The sequence below is a fragment of the Corythoichthys intestinalis genome, chromosome 2 (assembly GCF_030265065.1).
Source record: "Corythoichthys intestinalis isolate RoL2023-P3 chromosome 2, ASM3026506v1, whole genome shotgun sequence".
Taxonomy (NCBI): domain Eukaryota; kingdom Metazoa; phylum Chordata; class Actinopteri; order Syngnathiformes; family Syngnathidae; genus Corythoichthys; species Corythoichthys intestinalis.
In genome coordinates this window covers 47,764,299-47,783,065 of record NC_080396.1, presented here as the reverse complement: position 1 = coordinate 47,783,065, position 18,767 = coordinate 47,764,299, and the positions used below count along the sequence as shown (strand labels likewise).

The 18,767-nt window shown below is 37.7% G+C and overlaps 2 protein-coding genes across 5 annotated transcripts in view; both read left to right on the top strand.

The window, feature by feature from the left end:
• The first annotated feature begins 283 nt into the window (after positions 1 to 283).
• dnajc27 (DnaJ (Hsp40) homolog, subfamily C, member 27) lies at positions 284 to 10,241 on the top strand. Of its 2 annotated transcripts, none has more exons than XM_057829627.1 (7): positions 284 to 628; positions 4,538 to 4,620; positions 4,696 to 4,765; positions 4,927 to 5,091; positions 5,164 to 5,286; positions 5,357 to 5,517; positions 7,775 to 10,241. In XM_057829627.1, exons 1-7 carry the CDS (start codon positions 575 to 577, stop codon positions 7,905 to 7,907), a joined length of 789 nt encoding a protein of 262 aa, XP_057685610.1. In that variant the 5' UTR covers positions 284 to 574; the 3' UTR covers positions 7,908 to 10,241. The 2 variants fall into 2 exon arrangements, with proteins under 2 accessions (XP_057685610.1, XP_057685609.1); XM_057829626.1 differs by having other exon boundaries at positions 285 to 661; positions 7,775 to 10,237.
• Positions 10,242 to 11,780: 1,539 nt separating this feature from the next.
• xdh (xanthine dehydrogenase) overlaps positions 11,781 to 18,767 on the top strand; it is a 28,491-nt gene continuing 21,504 nt past the window's right edge. For all 3 annotated transcript variants that reach the window (XM_057829600.1, XM_057829599.1, XM_057829598.1), the window contains exons 1-4: positions 11,781 to 11,922; positions 12,974 to 13,031; positions 17,148 to 17,244; positions 17,350 to 17,458. In XM_057829600.1, the coding sequence (XP_057685583.1) occupies positions 11,845 to 11,922; positions 12,974 to 13,031; positions 17,148 to 17,244; positions 17,350 to 17,458 (342 nt within the window). In that variant the 5' untranslated portion in view covers positions 11,781 to 11,844. The remainder of the gene's footprint in view (positions 11,923 to 12,973; positions 13,032 to 17,147; positions 17,245 to 17,349; positions 17,459 to 18,767) is intronic.

The following is an 18,767-nucleotide window of genomic DNA, read 5'->3' as shown; positions in this document are numbered from 1 at the left end:
CACAATACAACGCCACATAAAAGCCAGTATGTAAAAGTGGATTTTAAGAAGTGAAGATCATACCATAATGTGACGACCAGGCCTCTTTTATGTATCGCTAATTAACAGCATATAAGGATTGGGATTCCAATTTGAAGTAATTATTTAAACATTTCATTCATTTAAATTGTTTTTATTCATTTCATTTTAAAAATTATATATATATATATATATGTATGAAATTATTTCATTTTTGACAACTTGGTTCTCAGTGTCGCTTTGTTTTGAAGAGACCAAGCGGAAGTACATCAGCGAACACAGTAGCTTTTGGCGCATTAGCGGTATGGCGCTAGCTCGTACTCTCTCTGTGTTTATGCTGCCCAGGACGACAACAGTTCACCAAATCATGTCTTTTACGCCCATCCTTTTTATATTTACTCATGACAATTAATACAACGTGACTGCCCTAAAGATTTGTTCACGCGCTGCGTTCATGGCTCGTGCTAAATGTTAGTGTACGCCATTAGGGTGTGTTGTTATATCGTCTCCTTCATTGTTTCCTTCCAAAGTTTTGATTTTTCAAAGGATTCCAAAAATGGAAACGAGCGTGCCGAAGAGAAGAGAAAACAAGAAGCCGCTCCGCGTGAAGGTAATAAGTCTCGGGAATGCTGAAGTCGGGAAGGTGAGTTGTAAATATAAATCATCCATCGCGTTTTATGGTTACTGTGTATGTGATCAAGTCCAAAATCCATTACAGCTGCCGAAATGCCGCCACGATTTTTATGTGATTGTAGAAACGGTAAATAGCGCAAACATTTATGAAGAAAATAAAACTGTAAAATAGTTTAATTCGTTTTGAACATTGTGGTTTGTACTGTAGTACTGCATTGTGTCTTTAAGGGGCGTGGCCGAGGAAGGATATTCTGCATGTGAACGTCTAAGCGAGAGTCATGGTTGACAGCAGTTCTTTCCCTGCGTTCTCCTTGTAATAATTCGCGGCGATCCTACCATTATTAAGTGAATTACAGTACTGTCATTATGTTCAGACTTACACTGACCCCTTTTCACTGCCAGTGCCAGTGCATTTTTCAATGGAAAAATGTACGTTTGATTGGGTGATGACTTGAAACCCCCCCAACACACACAGCCCGACAGAAATACAACATGCCGCCTCCCCCGCCCCCCATTAAAGACAAGGGATATTAGAAGTTTTTTTTCCGCCAGCAGCAGCACCCACTGTAAGTAATGTAAAAAGACGTCAATGTTGTGGAGGTGGGGAACGCTCCACTAATTTTGCTACTGCTACAGTGCTTCAAGTCGATTTTACTCACTGAGATTTCTTGAAATAAAAACAGCCAGCTGTAACTAAGCTTAACAGACTTATTTTAAGCAAAAAAGTTTGTATATTTAATCTTAAAAGAAAAACCTGTTTGTCAGAAATGTTCTTAATATAAGAATATTGTTCAAAACATTATTTGAAAGTTTTTTTTTTTCTTGATTTAGGTGAAAGATGACCAATTTTTAGATGTTTGGGCTCAATACAAACAAATAGTAATATCTACTTAAAGTAATCTGACACATTAATCTGTTAACTAGCCTTTAACACTTAAAAAAAGATGGAGAAAATAATTTGACTAGATTTTAAAAAAAAATATATATATATATATATATATCAGATTAAGATGTTATAAATTTGCGTGTGAAAGTTAGTATAGGTCAATACAGATTAAATGTAGCCCTGACCCCCATTCATCAAATATGTTTGGTCTCATTAATATCCCGTCCCCAGCAAAAAGTGTACATGCAAGTTATGCTGTTATATCGTCCCTACCAATATTAAGACCAAACCTACGTCCTTGAATTCGCCCTCACCATAAATGACAGGAAAAGCATTGGTGAATATGCACTGCTTTTCACACATTGTTGACGATAAGAGGTGTCCATTTGAACAGTTTATATGGATTGAACATCTATCACTATTAGAAGTAGTGCAATATAAGTGATGTATGTATTTCATCTATTGTCATTTATTAATCACAAATCATACATGATCTCTGTATGGGCCCGCCTCAGCATTATTACGGAATGGCCTTTAGGTCTGAACGAACAAACAAGGGGTGTCACGCATTTCGTACACCTGTGGTGCATAGATAAAACGGTTAATGAAAATAGAATAAAAGCGGTGAGTGAGCGCATATAGCAACTACTATTAAAATGGTTCATTAACAATGCAATTCATTTATTCATGCTACATGCATGGTACACGCCAGTGACGTGCGGTAAGGTTCATGGTTGGTGAGGCACTGACTCCTTTAGTGTCAGATTTCCAAATATATAAACCAAAAAGGGTAGCTTATTCAATTGGCTACTGGTTATTTCATATCTCATCAGCATTCTTCACAAAACATGCGCACACGGTACATATTATCGATACGTAAAAGTAAGAAAATAACATGCATTTGCTCTACACCCTCAATGTGTTGGCCGTCGCAATTCTATAATTCATGCAACATAAATGAGAGTAAAGAGTGGTGTACAAAACCACAGAATTCAATTCTGACCTTTAGTGAAATATTCAGTTGTTTTTAAAACCTTAATTCTGATACTTTAATCAATTTATTAGAGACTTCTAAACAAAAAGTGTGAAAAGAAAAACAAAGGATATTTTATTTAAGTCCAAAATTTAGTTTTTAAATATTCTATTGTATTTTTCTTAGTCTAAGCTCTTTTTTTTTTTTTTTTTTTTTTTTTTTTTTTTAATGAGATTAAAATGAAAACTGTTTGTGGTCTTGCGCCTGTCCTTCACCACAAAAACCGCCGTTACTTTGGAAGGGCATAGGTTTGGTCTCAACATTCGTAGGGACGATATAACAGCATAACCTGAATGTAGGTACACTTTTTGCTGGGGACGGGACATTAATAAGACCAAACAGATTGGATGAAGGGGGCAAAGGGCCACATTTCTCATGTATATGAACCTAATTAATTAATAGACAAAAATGATCAATGCAAAATAAATCCTTATCTACTGATAATAACTTTTACGTGCATTGGTTCAGATGATACACTGTTCGATTCAAACCTTTGTTTTCAAAAAATACAAAAGAAACATTTTGAAAACTTCCTAAATAAATGTCTGGTTTTTATTAGCAAACATAAACATAATGAAAATAATTCACTTAATAATGGTAGGGTCAATTCTATCCTTACAACATATGGAACTATTGAAAGATCTAAATTCTCTATATAACTGAACATTATATCAAGCAAAAAAGGTAAGGTTGCTTAAAAGTTGGTGGGGACAATTTTAGCATCCTGAAAAGTTGGTAGTGTTATGTCCCTACCGTCCCTATGCAAACCTACGCCCTTTTTGTAAAAGTCCTCCTTATTTTCCTTTACTTTAAAAAATCTCTCCGCCTGTATGGATGGAGAGGATTGCTTCAATTAGATCGTTCTGTGTTCTATTGGACAAGCCAGAAAACACAGTGTGTCCAAATGTCTAGCTAACCTTTCATCTTTCTCAGCAAAACCATGTAATCGTTCTACATATATGCCACGTTTAGAAGAGCTTACACGCTCATCGTTACCACGAAATGTTAACTCCTGTTTAGATGCAGGTTGCATTAATGAGGTCTTTCAAACTCTTTCGGTTTTCCTTTACCTTGGACGTTGTGGATGCTACCGTTGAGCTTCCGCTGTTCGTCAAAGCCAAATCGATCCTTGAGCTTCCAAAAGTTTTTAAAGCAATCAGGCTTTAAATGTGAGTGGCCGAGCTCTCGTGTTTGCTAAGCCTTCGTGGTAGTTTTTTAATGTCACAATATCTTGCGTTAGTCCAGACATTGGCACAAGTTGAGAAGAAAAGGCAGGGAAAGCAGCAAGGGCGATTTTTCGAAGGACAGCCACATAGCCAGTCTTTTCGGGTGTACTAGTCCGTTTGAAAAGCGCAAGTTATCTTCTGTCCCGTAGTTTGAAGCAAACCTTTTAGCTCCGGTGTTGTTAATCGCGTCCACTTTTGACGGAAAGTCCAGTTTCACTTTAACGTACGCCCCCTTTCAGTGCGGCAGAGTACTATCTGCCGCAACCTGTGCCTTTTCACTGCGGTTTTATTTCCCATCAGCAAAAATACATATGTCGCTAACAAACATTAAACTTTAAGGGTTAAAGACATTAGCCAGACTGTGGAAAATCAGGTCAAATAAACGTATCTGGAAACGTTATAATGGCGACATGCAGATGTACGGCAACCAGCACGCTCCAATTCCATGTATCAACCCAGTTTGTTATGGATTGCGCAATCAGAGGTGAGGCTTTACTCGTTGCTGCCGCACCTCTCGTTTCATTTCGTTATTTGAACATGAAATGGGCAAATTCAGCGATTTTGACTATAAAAAATGTTTGAAATGAGTTATACATTAAGAGCAATGGACAAATATTAATATAAATTTGATGCTATAATTATTTTTTTGTCATGACAGGTGAGGCTCTGCCTCACCTGCCTCCCCTGACCGCACGTCACTGGTACACGCTCATGTAACAACATGATCATTTCTCCTTGCAGAGTTGCATCATTAAACGTTACTGTGAGAAGAGGTTTGTTCCCAAGTACTTGGCCACTATCGGTATTGATTACGGCGTCACCAAGTAAGTGTATTCTCTGTTAAGTATTGTCAAACATTGGTATTTACAATTTGACCCCATTAAGGCTTGTGCTATCAGGGTGCAAGTACGCGACAGAGAAATCAAAGTCAATATCTTCGACATGGCTGGCCATCCATTCTTTTACGAAGTGAGTCCTTGAATACTTTGGTTGTAAATGTTCGTTTTGCCAAAAACCGTAAAATGACAGTGATAGGGAAAACTGTGATTACCGTATACCAGTACAGAACCCACTATCTTGGTGGAAACACACCAGCAGGGGGTGGTTTTTAACAAAAAGATCTTCTTAAGGTGCGAAATGAATTCTACAAGGACAGCCAGGGTGTGCTGCTGGTGTACGATGTCGGTCTCCGGGAGAGTTTCGACGCCCTGGACAGCTGGCTGGGTGAGATGAAACAGGAAATGGGCTCTCAAGCTAACATGGACAGCATCGTGTTCGTGGTCTGTGCAAACAAGGTCATACTTGCCCCCCTTGGGCTCAATTTACAATAGGTACCTAGTCAGGAAGTGACCCAACTGTGTCTACAGGTGGACCTGTCGAAACGGCGAGTGGTGGACGAGGGGGAGGGTCGTCTGTGGGCAGAGTCCCGGGGGTTTCATTACTTTGAGACGTCAGCGCAAAGTGGAGAGGGTATCAACGAGATGTTCCAGGTGGAAGAATGTTTTGGAGCCTCGCTTGGTGCTTAACAGGAATTTAGACTGGTGTGCTTTTTGTTTCCAGGCCTTCTTTTCTTCCATCACTGACATGTGTGAGAACGGTGGGAAACGCCCTGTTTCCGAGGTCAGCGTAGGCTTCACCAAAGAGCAAGCTGACACGATCAGACGTATCAGAAACAGCAAAGACTCCTGGGATATGCTTGGGGTCAAACCCGGTGCCACACGGTGAGTTGTCAGGTCATCTTAAAACAACACATTAGGAATATGTAGGAATATGTATGTATGCATGTATGTATGCATATATACATATATATTAAGGGTGTAACGGCACATGTATTTGTATTGAACCGTATCGGTATGTTGTGCTCGGTTCGGAACGGAGGCGTACCGAACGAGTTTCTGACGTAACGTAACCCTTACTTTTCGAGGCTGTGAGTCGATCGGGTTTCAGTTTCTTTGTGTAGATTATATTTACTCCGTCTTCTCTACTATAATGAGGACCAACACAGTAGGACAGTATAACCCAGAAACGTCAACGGCGCGACAACGTGGCCGCCGCGAGAACGCAGTGAAACGCGGGCGTTAAAGTCAATAAGCCAATGTGCACCAGTCGCAGTGCGGTCGCGTGTTAGATGCATCCCAGAAGCAGCTAAACACGACGCACGCGAAAAGAACGGCAGAGTTTATTATTTGACGCGAGACGCGACCCTCCTGCGTTAATACTACTACCGGTAGCTAGGCCAGGGCAGACCGAAAGTCACTCGTGTAAAAATATGGTGGATCCGGTCGATTTTCAAAGTAATATGCAATCGTAACCCACTTTTCGAGTCCATCAGATCTCTTGAGCGGTAGATCCGGGCACAGTTGACTTGTCTTTGTTGATTTACTGCTGTCTTCTCTGCTATAATAATAACCAACACGGCCCCGTGTTCAATACAAAACCCTCCTACCACAACAAAACAAGTAGGAAATGATATTCACATAGGAACTAAAATTATACAACTTAAAATATACAATATAAATGAACACTACATCACATTTTTAAAATATAAACACATAATAAAATAAATAATAGCCCATTTAAAAAAAATAAATTGAAATGAGCTAACACACCTGTAATCAAATAATAAGAATAATACACAGTTCCTGCTTATACAATTAAATTTATGAATTTCTGTGTGGCGCTTTAACTTGAGAAAATCCACCAATAAAGCTTTTGAAAACCGTTCATAAGGGAAAAAAATGATTCATTGAGGCATTTCATTTGTAAAATACATGTTAAAATCTTTGTCATTGGGATTGCTTTTCTCTTTAGCACAGGACTTCTTTTTTCGTCTTTCTTTCAGAAAAAGCTGACCAATACATGGGGTCTGAAAGGCAAATTGTTGATGGATTATCTGTAAATACCCGCTACTTTTTGAGCAGAATTCTAGCTTTGTACAGGCTAATGTTCCTATTGTTGAAAGCACAAAGGTGTGTAATAAACAAGTAGCACATTTACTATTTGCATTTTGTTTTCTTACTGTACCGAAAATGAACCAAACCGTGACCTCAAAACCGAGGTACGTACCGAACCGAGATTTTTGTGTACCGTTACACCCCTAATATATATCATTTTTAAAAATAATATAAAATATGTTTTTTGATGTTGTCTCGATATCATGTATTTGTCAAAGTTCCCAAAATAAACCATTATGGCTCACTTTCATCCCATTTTGAACCCGAACATGTTGTTTAGAGGGGCAATTCTGTCACCTGAAAATGTGCTAGTCCTCCTCAACCCACTCAGCTATAGTGTTATGAGCATGAATTAGATCTTTCCGCCACTAGATGGTGGCAGTAAACTTCACAACAATTTATCTGCTGTAAATGTTTTTTTTAAATTTTTTATTATTATTATTTTTTTTCCAATTCCTTTTTTTTTTTTTTTTTTTTTTTTTTTGTGAAGGTATTTTGTCTTATTTCTTTTTTTCCCACAATGGGTCCTCGGAAAGTCAGTCTTGAAAAGTGGCAGCAGATAATGCCCATTGAATTTAACTCATTGGGTGCCATTGACTGTGAGGGACGCCCAATCCCTTTGAATTTGAACTTCTGGCAGCAATGAACACATTTTTATTCGTTGCCTGCCTTCCAGGTTGAAATAGCTTGGAAATCTATTAGTGACAAACTAATTCAAACTCACAGCCAACATCAATTGAACTAAAAGAGTGAAGTCCTAAAACAGGTAAAGTGTGCGTGTAGTTGAGTTGTACAGTATATATGATATTGACACAGAAAGACTTGATTAAAACTAACTCCAATCAAGTGCTTTACAATAACTGTGGGTTCTTGACCTATGGAAATCCATTTTAAGGCCATTCATCCGGCCAAATCCAACATTGTGCTTCTTCTCTGGTGTACAAGTTGATTTGAGATATGGACATGGTCATGAAATAGATTAAACTTGCTGTGTTTCATGTACATATTTCTTGCTTGTTTCAAGGGAGGAAGTCAACAAGGCATACAGGAAACTGGCGGTTCTTTTGCACCCAGACAAATGCGTGGCCCCCGGTAGCGAAGATGCATTTAAGGCGGTTGTGAACGCACGCACCTCACTGCTGAAGAACATCAAATAATGCCAAGCCACATAACACATCCAATTTCACAGTTCTGTATTTATCAGCTCTTTGTGTTCCACCTCTTATGTGCCATGTTACTCTGTCAACAACAATTTACAGTATTTCTGGGTGCGTGCACATTTGTGTGTGGAGGCGCTCACATATAAATCTCTCGGTTAAGTAGGATTTAACGTGGAGGAAAACGTGTGTGTGTGTTTTTTTTTTTTTTTTTTTTTAAGGTGTTCGTCATTTCTTTTTGTAATTTTAGCATGTTTGTGAGCATGGTGCAGCCACTTGTGTCAGCCAAAACAGGTCAGTGTTGAATTTGATTGTGTCTTAATGTCTGGAAGATTACGAACATGTATAGGTCATTTATACTAAATTATTATAATTTATTATAAAGTATTTGGATATTGACGTGGATTAAACTCTACCTCCGAAATGTGTTTGAATTCTGATTAAATGAAAAAGCATCACTTTGCCTTGCTAATGGTGCACGTTTCTATGTAAATGTGATGTATGACCCCCCCCCCCACACACACACACACACACAAACACATTTACAGTAAGTCATTTCCCAGCTGTCTTAAAAAAACAAGCCTATACTGTTTTCAATAAAATAGTCTAAAACATTTGAATCCCAAAATGTAACCTTTTTGAAGGAACAATTGTTTCCCATAAAAGAGCAACGTCTTAATGTGTGGGGGGAAAAAATAACGGTGGGCAGATTTAGTGGCCCTAAGTTTTTACTTGTCCAGCCATAGGGGGGGGTCCCTTTAAAACAAAAGCATTTTCACTCGCTAAGATGGCACTTCACACAGTACACCTTTTATAACTTAATGTACCTTTTCATTCGGACGTCACATATTCGCAAAAACATTGCTGTATCCACTAGCAAACAAACCCTTTCATGTCATTAAACCAAGGCAGAGTGAGAAAGCAGGGTAAATGACGAAGGATTATTTTAGTCTTGTGTACCACTGTAGTTTCTGTGTATGAAGTGACAGCCAAGGTAGTAGGGCTGCAACTAACAGTTATTTTATCATCGATTAATTATTAATCGATTAATCGGATAAATGTCACTTTTTTCAATTACCTTCACAATTGGCGTGTCGAGTCACAATGAAGACAAAATGGATGACTTTTTCATAAAAAATAAAAATTAAAGCTTCATGACTTGACTGTACTGTAGTCTGCTACAGTACATAAAAGTTAAGATTTTAATAAAAGCTCAGAGTCTATTTTAGTACGCAAATCAGACAAAAGTCCTGTTCATTCAAATAAGAAAAGTGCTGCTGACTCACATTTTCTCCATTGTGGGCAAAGCGCTGATATAAATTGTGTCAATGACTCATTTATTTTCTTTAAACAAACCAAACAACAACATCCAATAAGGAGGAAGCAGACTGTAATGAATCAGTTGTCCTTATAAAACAGTTGTTCATAAATACAATTCAAATCCAATCTCAAAGCAGAGTCTCTAGACAATTTCCAGTTTGAGTTTGTGTTGAAAAGAAACTCTCTAAGATGTCATATGAATGGGTTTATGTGTGTTGTTTATTTATAAAAAGAAACGAATTAAATGAATTGTTACTATCTAACAATAACTCAAGTGGTGATACAAAACACAATACGAATGGACATTTAAGACACTAATTAGCATGATCGCTAACTATTTTATCACTCCGTGCTAAGTAGTAAAGTCTCATCAACAATGAATACAAACAATACAACTGCCTTCATTTACTCACTCTGCTGGAGGCATACTGGATCTAACAACAAAAAAGACAATCTAACTCTCAACAAGTCGTAATATTATTGATTCAGCAACCCAGCAGCAGCAGTTGCAGCAGTGAACTCTCTCTCGCTCTAATCATGGGCGCAGCCTCTCATTACACGGAAACAAGGACCCACACGGGACTGCTCATACAGTAGCTGCCGGCAAAAATCAATTATCAAATTAGTTGGTAACTAATTTATTAATCGATAACGGATAGTTGTTGCAGCCTCACACAATTTTCCTTCACCTTTGTTGAAATCCCCATAATCATTAATCATCCATATCAACAAATTAGTGTAAAAACTAACATGACAAAAAACACAGTATAAATATTATTGATAAAGAATATATTTTATGGATTATTCGACCAATGGCCATCTTTCAGCAGTGTTGCCAAAAATGACTGCAAATTGTCAATGATGTACAATTGTTCAAAGGTATTTGTGTCACTGTATATCTGTGAAAAATGCATGACTGAAGTTGTGCTCACACGTGTTTTATAGACATACTTTAATGAAGAAAATAAAAGCTTTGAAAGTCAAGGAATGGATGAAAGTTTTCATTCTGTGCACAAATCTTGCTTTAGTATTAATACTATTTTTGAAGGATGCCCAGAATGTGAACACATTTTGACCCGCAATGTTTGAACAAGACACTTTAGTCACATACGGTATGTATTGACAAATCTCAAGCGTCAGAGGCATGCTGAATTGTAATAGTCACAAGTTAAACACGTGTTACCGCATAAACATGCGTGAAATGTGAATTTTGGGTACAGAGCAAGTGCGTGACACAATGGCAATGCTGGTCACAACAAGTCAATGCATTCGACAGACTGGAACTGTCCCTGGATTATAATTGAGAAATGTGGTTCGTTCTGGAATGATGATCTAGAATTTGTTTTCAAAAGGTGTAAATAGCCTGTCTGATATTAAATTGGTGATCAATCATTGCTCAATGTCTCAGAGGAAAGGGAAGTGTATTTTTCATGTTGTACATCTGCCCTTTAAAAAAAAAAAAAAAACCTCCTAACCTACAGGCAACAATAAGTCCCCAATTAATCAATCAGCCCTGATGCAAAAAATACAAAATCAGGGATCAATGGATATGTATACCTAGAGCATACTTATCAAATTTGATTGTGATCCATCCATCCATAAATAATGGAGGAATAAATGGGGAAAAGATTATAGCGAACACACGCCCAACAGTAACATGAGCCTCGACTTAACAGGCTAAAGGCCTGTAAAAATTACTATACACATATACAATACATAACTTGGAGTCTTCACTGTTTCTGGATCCCCCCTAACCCTTTAATGACCAAAAGGTGCTTTTTTTGGAAACATCTGATAATGTGGTAGGAACACAGAAAATTCCCAGAATGTTTCAACCTCACCAGTAAACATCTACTGGCGCATAGGGAAATACATTTCAGACGGGTACAGTTTCAAATTCAAACAACTATTACAATTTCCCTTGATTTGAGAGGCTAAATCTGTTATCCATTATAGTGTCAAATTGTAACCAAAACAACCTCAATCTACACTGCTTTTTATATACCTCCTGGGTGAATAAATTGCAAAACATTATTTATATATCCATTGCTGTCAAATGTAGAAAGTGGCTCAAGTTGGACCTGAACGGTATGCTAAAGTAATTTTAGTGGTGTTCTGTAACTTTCCATGTAGTAAAAACAAATTTAAACAATCAGTGCACCGTATTTATAGATTTTTGACTCTAGATACTAGCCCACTTGTAAATAATTATACAGTCCCCTCGATCTTGCCGTGCTTTGTCAAGCATCAAAGTTCACAACTGTGCTGTAGATCAGTCTTTCCCAACCTTTTTAAAGCAGGAGCACTTAAGTTCACATTTGAAAAAGTTCAGAAACTGCTGCATGTCATTCTCAAAGCACCCACTGACAAACACAATTTGGACTGATGTATATTGATATTGATTTGTTTGGTGAATGTTTTTGTGTTGTTTATAAACTGCAAAGAAACAAAAACATTTTACATATTCTTGACTTGAGTGTGTGGCCAATTTAGCTGAAACTTATTGGCTTGCGGCAGGGGGCTGGGCTAGAACGGCATTCCCGCCTTTCAATGGATCACTGTTGGATTTTGCTGCTGGATATTATTAAAGAGTGAGAGGAAAGAGAGGTGCTAGAAAATGAAAGAGCTGGACAGAAACATGGGCGACTGCACGACCTCATCAGACGAGCTCGTTTTCTTCGTTAATGGGAGGAAGGTAACTGTCATCCATTTATTAAGTTGACCTGCAACAATTACACAGGTTGATTCATATTTCAATGGTTAATTTAATTTCCTGTACAGTAATGAAATGCATCACATGAATTATGATTTGAAAATGTAAACACATGAATTACATTAATCACACCTACTTTACCATACTAAAATATGCTACTCACATAGTACAGTATTTGGAAATATCTCACTACATAAATTGCATTACACATACATCACAAAGTGCAATAATTATGAATTTAAAGTCCCAGTGAATTGTTACTCATATAAATGCCTTTACCTAATACATAGTAATGTAGTGCAATAAGTGCATTAATCACATTATATGTGAGTGTGATGACTGAGAATTTTGTTAAAAAGGCCCAGATAGAGCTGCGCCTCAGAAATGTTCATAGTACTTTCCATCCATCCATCTATCTACCCCCCCCCCCCCCACACACACACACACACTCATTACAATACACATCTATTGCACTGAATAATATTGTCAAACTTTTGCCAGGCTTTGGTTGTTATCTTATGTTTATTATTTATATACACATTCATTTTACCATTTATACTTTTATATCTTAGGTTTACAATTCAAGATGGTCTCAATGTGACAATTGATAAAGAACTGTAAATTTGATGACAACAATGTTTTGTAAGCAACGGTGCCTGCAGCTGTAAATGAATAACCGCTTATACTGTAGTTTAGGCTTTAACATCTGTTAAACACAATCATGCCATGGACTTTATTTCATTACATGTGAGCCAATGTGTTATTTCAGCAACTCATAGATTACTTATTTAGGTACCAGGAGTGCTCTTCTACAGTACATGCTGCTCTCAGTCAGTGCCCTAGTACCGAACCACTGCCATTCCCAAGCCGGATTTCACCCGGTGAAAAGAAAACACGCATTTCTGCGTGCGACTAACTTGCTTTGGCCAATTGACAGTAAAAAAGCTGAAAGCAACTTTGACTTACAATTATGACTTATACATATGGGGACACTGCAGAACAAAAGTAAAAGGTCTTTTTTTTTATTGTGCAGGTCATCGAGACACATGCAGATCCTGAAATGACTTTACTCACTTATCTGAGGAGGAAGTGTACGTCTCACACACACAAGCACTCACAAAACTACCACACTGAAAAAAATGTCATAGACTGGTAGTAGGCTTCAATTACTATTAACAATGTTTACTCTAATATCCATATGTAGTTGTGTAAGCCAGTTGTGTTTTTCGGTAGACACAATGCTCTTCATGTTGTTGTTGTTTTTTTTAAGTGTGAAAAGATCTCAAACTGTGTGGGTAGAATGATCAGCAATAACAACAACACAGAAATCCCAAAATGCAAAACGAGATGTTTACAATTTCAAGATCAGCAATATAGTGAACCTGCACATGTGGTGAGGGACGACTGTATTTGTATTCAAATGTCGATATTCAAAGTAAGAAGTTTTCAAAAAGAAATGATTTTAAGATAAGTACATGTACTTGAGAAAGGAAACCCACTGAGCTTTAGACTGGTTGTATGATGTCAGGAGTAGCGATGTCTGTGAGTAGTGAGATATCGGACAGTATTGGATTTGGTCACAAGATGGGCTTCAATCCAGCATTTTAGCATCGTCACACTTTTCGGCTACTGTAAATTGAAACACAAGGCAAACATGTCTGCTGTGTGGAACTACTGCTCTTTAGAAACAGAGATTTTCCTGATGAAGTATCAGGAGGGCTCACTTGAATACAAAAAATATGGTTTGTCATTTATTGGTTGCATTATTTTTCTTGCATTATTTTACTGGTCTAAAAATATGGTATGGAATCACCAGTGGATTGGTATCGGCAAGACATATCTTGTCAAAATTCAATCAGATATGTTAAAAAAATCAGCATCGGGACATCCCTTAGCATCGTATCACTGAAGGCTTGCCTTTTAAGCCTAAAATGGACCATATCCTGTCTAATAAGTCATCTCATAATATCACAGTGTTCCAAAACATGAGACACGACATGCAATCTCAGACATCAGTCTGTTGTCTGAGATGTCAACCTGTTCATGAACGTATTTCAAATGTCACTTTGTTCACAAAACCACAGTACTCTGATATCTGTCTCCCAGGACACTGCCAAAGTTTGAGGTTATTTTCAGAAGCATATTTATAAGCTTCTTTCACAATCCTGTCATTTTGGGGATGGCATGGCTCACTGGTAGTCATCTCACAATCCAAAAGTGGTGGGTTCAACTTCAATCCCTTGCACTGGTGACCATGTCAAAGCATTTTTTAGCAAGATACTGAACCTTTTCTCCTGATGCTGTTGGAGGTGAATACGGTGCTTTGAGTGTGTTGAAGGTGGAAAAGTGCTATTCAAATGAAAAGCCCTTTACCAAATTAAAATAGGTGTAACCTATGCCGCTTATAATATCCAAAAACTACAGTTGATCATCATCCAATTTATGTGTATATACAGTGCCTTGCAAAAGTATTCGGCCCCCTTGAACCTTGCAACCTTTCGCCACATTTCAGGCTTCAAACATAAAGATATAAAATTTTAATTTTTTGTCAAGAATCAACAACAAGTGGGACACAATCGTGAAGTGGAACAAAATTTATTGGATAATTTAAACTTTTTTAACAAATAAAAAACTGAAAAGTGGGGCGTGCAATATTGTTCGGCCCCCTTACCTTAATACTTTGTAGCGCCACCTTTTGCTCCAATTACAGCTGCAAGTCGCTTGGGGTATGTTTCTATCAGTTTTGCACATCGAGAGACTGACATTCTTGCCCATTCTTCCCTGCAAAACAGCTCGAGCTCAGTGAGGTTGGATGGAGAGTGTTTGTGAACAGCAGTCTTCAGCTCTTTCCACAGATTCTCGATTGGATTCAGGTCTGGACTTTGACTTGGCCATTCTAACACCTGGATACGTTTATTTTTGAACCATTCCATTGTAGATTTGGCTTTATGTTTTGGATCATTGTCCTGTTGGAAGATAAATCTCCGTCCCAGTCTCAGGTCTTGTCAGGTCAAAGTTCAATTTTGGTTTCATCTGACCAGAGCACCTTCTTCCACATGTTTGGTGTGTGAAATCTTTTTGTATCCAAATCCGGCTTTAAACTTCTCCACAACAGTATCTCGGACCTGCCTGGTGTGTTCCTTGGTTTTCATAATGCTCTCTGCACTTTAAACAGAACCCTGAGACTATCACAGAGCAGGTGCATTTATACGGAGACTTGATTACACACAGGTGGATTCTATTTATCATCATCGGTCATTTAGGACAACATTAGATCATTCAGAGATCCTCACTGAACTTCTGGAGTGAGTTTGCTGCACTGAAAGTAAAGGGGCCGAATAATATTGCACGCCCCACTTTTCAGTTTTTTATTTGTTAAAAAAGTTTAAATTGTCCAATAAATGTTGTTCCACTTCACGATTGTGTCCCACTTGTTGTTGATTCTTGACAAAAAAATTAAATTTCATATCTTTATGTTTGAAGCCTGAAATGTGGCGAAAGGTTGCAAGATTCAAGGGGACCGAATACTTTTGCAAGGCACTGTATCTATTTATTGCCACTTCATTCTCAATATCTCAGTGGTAAGCCTCCCAATTCACTGTAAAAAACTCAATGAATGAGAAAGCGGGCAGCTGCCACTGTGTCAACTCTATAGATCAGAGGTGTCCAAACGTTTTGCAAAGGGGGCCAGATTTGGTGTTGTAAAAATGTGGGGGGCCGACCTTGGCTGACGCTCATTACGTATATATTTAAGCAAATTTTAGCAAGCCATTCTGTGTGTCGCATTTGCTTCATTATTTTTTTAAATCATTATTTTCAACAATCTCGCAACTAGCCATTGTGGCATTCTCTTTCGACTCTTGTAAAATACTGCTGCTGTGAAATTAAACTACCTTCAAGTTGCTTCAATTTCTCGCTGCGTATCTTCCCTGTAATCTTGTCGTACATGTCACCGTGTCTTGTTTGGTAATATCACCTCACATTGAACTCTTTAAAAACTGCGACTGTCTCTTTGTAAATGAGGCAGACACAGTTGTTGCGTATTTTAGTGAAGAAATAGTCCAATTTCCACCTATCCTTGAAACATTGGTCGTCGTAGTCAACTTTCTTTTTTTGGGGGGAAGTAAAGGGTCATACGGGGTAATGTTGCTTAGAGTGCTACTGCCTTTTAGTGGGTAAATGAGGAACAAAGCTACTTCATATGCTTCTAGCAGTACTGCTGACCAATTTATTAAGTATGTGTGTGGGCCAAACGTTATCGATTTTATGACAGACGCTGGGGGCCGGATGAAATTTGACCATGGGCTGCATTTGGCCCCAGGGCTGGATTTTGGACATATCTGCTATAGAGTGTAAAGCTAGAGGATAACATATTTTCACACTTCGCAGATATCAGCCATTTTTTTATTTTTAGAGATTTTATTCAGGATAAGTAGAAATGTACACATGAATTTTGGTAATATTCAGTCACGGAATCATTCAAAACATGAGCTGCCAGTCTCCTGCTGTCAGTGATTCAATTTTATCCGAGTTGTCCAAAGTTTTAACATTTTCTTATTTTTCGTGGATTTATTCAGGCTGATGAATTCTGTTGGTTTGTTGCTACACCCAGCCTCAGTGCATCCATTAGGTATATTTGCTTGAATATTCCCATTTCATTCACAGATTTTGTTCAATAGATATTATAGGAAATGCTGAGATATCTCCTGCACTGACGTTATAAAGGGTGATAAATAATTTTTTATTAAAAAAAAGGTACCCGGCCAAGAATAGAGTCTGAGAAAGCATGAGAATGTGAGAAAGCCCTAAAGCACTACTGAGTTTTTGTTTTTTAGGTTAATTTTAGTACTGACATAATTTTTACATACAGATCTATAACATAAGTGCCAAAGTAAAACCCTAAAAAAGACCCCTTAAAATGCAGTTACTCAGTATTTTATTTTTTACCGCACAGCACACGATGCTTACAAAGCGTCACATGCAGTCATAAGTAGGCTGATGTTCCGCATGCTTTAAAATTCAGCAGAACTAAACTGTCACTTATTTAGTCCCACATGAGCCCCTTCCCCAGTCCTGCTTCATTTTATAAACAGTAAAATCAATGAGTTACACTATGGCACCACATGAATTAGTTGTTGCCTCATGACCCTTGATAACTATGCCATGTATTGTCTGTGTGTGTCTGTATTTGTGTTTTAATTTTTCAGTGGGCCTACCAGGGACCAAGCTTGGGTGCGCCGAAGGTGGCTGTGGAGCGTGCACGGTGATGCTATCCAAATACCAACCTCAAACTCAAAACCTGCTGTATCCTGCCAGCCTGCAGTCATATGTTGCTGTCTGAAATCAAAGGGAACTAAGGTTCAAGATGATCATTAGTGACGTGGTCAATAAGTCCTTAGCTCCTCTCAGTCATTTTGCAGTGAACGCCTGCCTTGCCCCAATATGTTCCTTGCATCTGGTTGCTGTTACCACTGTGGAAGGAATTGGTAGTGTTGCAAGACAGCTGCATCCTGTGCAGGTAATAGATAAAAAATACACTGTAATGTAAAAGTATGCTCTTTGTATTCACTAGTAAGACATTTCAGCCATAGGCGGAGTTTGACTTATGGGGCAGGGGGGGCACAACATGTTGATGACCCCGAAACACAGTGTCAGCATAAAAACGCAGTGTCAGCAATAAAATTAACATACATGAATATTTATAATAATAAGTGGACAATGAGTGTTTTTTTGTTTCCCATCATTCTTGAGGGGAATTCTAAATCAGGCTGCTTAGGCAATACTTTTCGCCAAGATCGTCAACCATTGAATATGGTGCGCCCGCCGGTGTCGTGCCAATGTAGTCAAAAATTGTATCCCCTGAGCGGAGCCATATGGAGGTAGATTTGTGTCTTTATTATTCAATCAATAAAAACGTTGCTTCAATTAAAATATATAATTTCAATTTTTGAAAAAAGTCGCTTCAATCCCCCAAAAATAATTGAAACTCAAAAAAAATGCATGAGAAAGCTATTGCTTCAATGAACTGATGTTGATTTGCATTTGGGCCACATTTTGGCTAGGACGTTATTGTCTTTATTATTCAATCAAAAAATAAGTTGCGTCAAAAAATTTATATTTTCAAAAGGAAAAATCAATCAAAAAAAAGAAAAAAATTCAAATCATAGAAAACATTTTTGAATGCGACAAAAAAATACTTGAAATTGAAAAATTTGCATTTGAACACTTAATTTTTCATTGAAAAAGTTTTATTTGATTGAAGCAATCCTTTTTGTGTTTGGGACATATTAGGGCATCTGTGTCGAAATCATTCAATCCCAAAAAAGCTGCTTCAATTAAAATAAATAAATAAATAAATAATCATCTGAAAAATAAAAATGCCCTACCCTTTTTTTTTTTTTTTTGAAAATTGTATGCAAAGCAAATTACCATCTAAGGTGCTAGTCACATGATCTGTTCGAAAAATAATTTTGACCCATTATAAAAATATACTTTTTTGTTCATTTCATTCATTTTTGTTGCAGTTTTATTGCTTTACAACTTTTATATATATATAGGAAAGTCAGTTTCATGCAATGACACTTTTCGGTCACCGGGGGGGGGGGGGGGGGGCTGGCCCCCCTGGCCCTCCCTTAAAATCTGCTTATGATTTCAGCTCGCTACTTGAAAGACAAGTTCCTTTTGTAATGATAGTTTTCCGATACATCTTCCACCACTGTGTGATAATTCAGCACACTTTGAACCGGCACTAAAGATAAAAGGGTTATAAAATCAAAACTTAGTTCCTACAAACATTTGATATAGTGACCTTTTAATTTTTGTCGCAT

Excerpts from the sequence above, each read along its gene's own strand:
- dnajc27 (XM_057829626.1), top strand. The coding sequence starts at position 575 with ATGGAAACGAGCGTGCCGAAGAGAAGAGAAAACAAGAAGCCGCTCCGC. Across the intron at positions 4,766-4,926 it reads GCCATCCATTCTTTTACGAA|GTGCGAAATGAATTCTACAA; the intron begins GTGAGTCCTTGA and ends GATCTTCTTAAG. Across the intron at positions 5,287-5,356 it reads GTATCAACGAGATGTTCCAG|GCCTTCTTTTCTTCCATCAC; the intron begins GTGGAAGAATGT and ends TTTTGTTTCCAG.